This window comes from Nannobrachium achirus (assembly GCF_963921795.1).
Source record: "Nannobrachium achirus genome assembly, chromosome: 12".
Classification (NCBI taxonomy): domain Eukaryota; kingdom Metazoa; phylum Chordata; class Actinopteri; order Myctophiformes; family Myctophidae; genus Nannobrachium; species Nannobrachium achirus.
The window spans coordinates 11,384,748-11,388,516 of NC_137832.1; the positions used below are offsets into that span (position 1 = coordinate 11,384,748).

Here is a 3,769-nt window from a genome sequence, read left to right on the forward strand (position 1 = left end):
AAAGAACATTTTGAAAATCGCTAAACAAAGGGAATTTATTAAATGTGGTATATCAAATAATTAAATATTAAAATATGTTTTTATATAGGATCGAAGGTTTAAGTCTATATGGGGAAAATGAATGGGAGATATTTAGTGGCACCAGTAAACCACCTCCGCTGCGACGCTCAATTGGAGATCTTTTCTGCCTCGTCTTGTTCTTCAGGAGTGCATTCAGTCACTCTGCTGTACATTCGTCCTGTTCAAGTCAGGCCTCATTCAGTCATCTTGGACGCCCTCGCTCAACGCATTTGTAATTATTATTTTTTAATCATTAGTTTATGTACTTACGTATTTACGTGCGCCAGCAAAGCACATAAGTACTGTTTTCGGCTGCGTAGGTAGCTAGGTAGCTGTGTGTGTGTTTAAGCCGTAGCCCAATCAGGGACCAGTATTTCCGGCAATGTCATCATTAACAGCCAATGAGGGACCAGCATCCCTGGTGATGCCATTTGTGATGTCAATGGCATCGCCAGTGGTGATTTTGTTTAACGCCAAAAACGTTTCTTTGTGATTGTGAAGGAGAGTGGGGGTCACCCTGATAGTCATCAATAACCCCCCGGCTCCACCGGACGCGGCAAGCGTCGCGTCAACGTCGACGCTGGGAACGCTCCCGTTTTAATCAATGAAGGGTGCTCCAATGCCGACGCCAACGTCAATGTCGGACGCTCAAATTCGCCCCGGTTCATTGTTTTACGCCGTCCGACGCCGGCACGACGTAATTTTGGTGGAGCCCTAGCCTAAGGGAAAGACAACTTTTTATTTATTTTTTGAAATAAGTTAATGTTCATTTGCCCCTCTTTTTATTTGTTATTATTATTATATATTTTTTTACACCAGCAGGCACAAAACCTAAATCTAAAACCAATTCTGCGTCAGCTTTAAGCTCAGTGGAAGACAATACCTCAGTGTCTTGGTAGATATATTTATTGGGTTCCTCTTCCTGTGAAAAGGCGTGTCTCAAAGACTTTTATCAGACAAGGACTGGTGTGACTTAAAGAGGTTGGTTCGCCTCCCGGCCCCGGGGTCTACATGCAAGGCAGCTAGCTAGCTAGCTACCCCTGGCGTGCTCATTAGGGCCATCTGAGGGGGGGTCCTTCATATAAGGTAGGGAGAAAAAAAAAATCCCAAAGGAGCCTAGGTTATTTCTCTGAGAATCTTCGTCAGGGTGGTTGGTGTTGCTGCAGACCCTCCAACCAGAGGGTGGGAAACTATAGCATGAGTAGAACTATCACTTCTTCAGTGCCTTCTGTGCGGCCTTGGTCACCTTGGCGGCGCCGCTGGCCTTCTTGTTCACAGTCAGGATGATGCCGACAGCCACTGTCTGCTTCATGTCGCGCACGGCGAAGCGTCCGAGCGGGGCGTACTCCTTGAAGACCTCCACGCACATGGGCTTCTGGGGTTCCAGCTTCACGATGGCGGCGTCAGCAGTCTTCAGTGCCTTGGGGTTCTCCTCGATCTTCTTGCCGGAGCGCTTGTCGAGCTTCTCCAGGAGCTCGCTGAACTTGCAGGCGATGTGCGCCGTGTGGCAGTCGAGCACGGGCGTGTAGCCCTGGGTGATCTGGCCCGGGTGGCTGAGGACGGTGATGCGGGCGGTGAAGTCGGCGGTCTCCTGGGGCGGATCGTTCTTGCTGTCGCCGGCCACGTTGCCGCGCCGGATCTCCTTGACGGAGACGTTCTTGACGCTGAAGCCCACGTTGTCGCCGGGCCCCGCCTCGGCCAGGTTGACGTGGTGCATCTCCACCGACTTGACCTCAGAGGTGATGTTGGCGGGCGCGAAGGTGACCACCATGCCGGGCTTCAGGACGCCGGTCTCCACGCGGCCCACGGGCACCGTGCCGATGCCGCCGATCTTGTAGACGTCCTGCAGGGGGAGGCGGAGGGGCCGGTTGGTGGGGCGGCTGGGGGGCTCGAAGGCGTCCAGGGCCTCCACCAAGGTGGTGCCACTGGCACTGCTGCCATCCTTGCGGTCGATCTTCCAGCCCTTGAACCAGCCCATCTTGCTGCTGGGCTCCAGCATGTTGTCGCCGTGCCAGCCGGAGATGGGCACGAAGGGCACGGTGACGGGGTTGTAGCCCACCTTCTTGATGTAGGCGCCGACCTCCTTGGTGATCTCCTCGAAGCGCTGCTGGCTATACGGCGGCTGGGTGTTGTCCATCTTGTTGACAGCGACGATGATCTGCTTGACCCCCAGCGTGTAGGCCAGCATGATGTGCTCGCGGGTCTGCCCGTTCTTGGAGATGCCCGCCTCGAACTCGCCCACGCCGGCCGTGACGATCAGAACGGCGCAGTCGGCCTGGGAGGTCCCGGTGATCATGTTCTTGATGAAGTCTCGGTGGCCGGGTGCGTCGATGATGGTAACGTCGTACTTGTTGGTCTCGAACTTCCACAGGGCGATGTCGATGGTGATGCCGCGCTCGCGCTCCGACTTCAGCTTGTCCATCACCCAGGCGTACTTGAAGGACCCCCGGCCCTTCTCGCTGGCCTCCTTCTCGAACTTCTCGATGGTCCTCTGGTCGATGCCTCCACACTTGTAGATCAGGTGACCGGTGGTGGTGGACTTGCCCGAGTCCACGTGGCCAATGACCACAATGTTAATGTGGTGCTTTTCCTTTCCCATAGTTCCTTATAGTTCCAAATGCTACTTAAAATCTGAGTTCCAAACGCTACTTAAATCTGAAGATTAAGAATTCAGAGAAAGACCTCAGCTGAAGAACTGAAAGAGTATGAGCGCGGTTCTTATATATACTCGGTTATTATGGTATATCACGTCATCAAACACGACAGATACAGAAATATTCATATAAGGGCATAAAAGGGACCCAGACGGCGAGCCACTGGGCACCACACATGGTCCCTGGTGTCGGTATTCTGATGGCAGACCCATCCCAACCACAGTCTGTTCAAGATGCTGCCTCATGGAAAACGTCTACGTAGTCTCAAAGCTACCAGCAACAGACTGCAAAAGAGCTTCTTTCCACAGACAGTCAGGCACATGAACGAACTGTCAAAAACGAGAACGATCCAGGGAAAAAGGAATCGCTAGCACCCCCCCCCCCCAGCCCCCAACCCCTTACGTTCCCTCCTTGTGAAGTTGAACTGCACCTACTGTACATACCCCTTACGTTCCCTCCTTGTGAAGTTGAATTGCACCTACTGTACATAAATGCATACTGTGAAGTTGAATATATGAATCTGTTGCACATAGAACACTCTGTGAAGATGTTTACAAAAGTTAAGTACAGTACAGTAGCAACTACTGGAAAAATATGCTGTTGGTGTATAGAATATGCCAAACTTTTTGCACAAGTACATCTGAGGATGCTCTTTTCTTTTCCTGTTGCTCTTTTTGCCTTTTGCACTCCTTTTTAGATTATTATTATTTTTAGATGTGGTTTGATGTTATTATATTGTTTTTTTTTCTTTGATATACGACTGCATTGACTGAAGGATGCCAAACAAAAACAAATTTTACTCTTATGTACCTGTACAAAAGACGTAACAATAAAGTACAACCTTGAAACCTTGAACCTTGACCAGTGTTGGAGTGGTGCGGATCAGAGTTTGTGACGTCAACTGTCGCTTGACCCTTTAGGCAATTTTAATGCAATACAATAAATGCGAGAAATCTCTGTGAGCATGCGTGTATGTATGCATGTAATCCGCGTATCTCGAGAACCGTTCGTCCCACCGGCTTCAAATTCGGCATGCGTGTTCCCCGCCGCATATG

The 3,769-nt window shown here is 50.7% G+C and overlaps 1 protein-coding gene across 1 annotated transcript; it reads right to left on the reverse strand.

Moving 5' to 3' along the window:
* Positions 1-1,270: 1,270 nt before the first annotated feature.
* LOC308295856 (elongation factor 1-alpha-like) lies at positions 1,271-2,659 on the reverse strand (the record flags this gene model as incomplete). The annotated part of the gene is made up of 1 exon (XM_080738924.1): positions 1,271-2,659. The coding sequence occupies one exon, from the start codon at positions 2,657-2,659 to the stop codon at positions 1,271-1,273; it is 1,389 nt and encodes a 462-aa protein (XP_080595050.1).
* Positions 2,660-3,769: the final 1,110 nt, after the last annotated feature.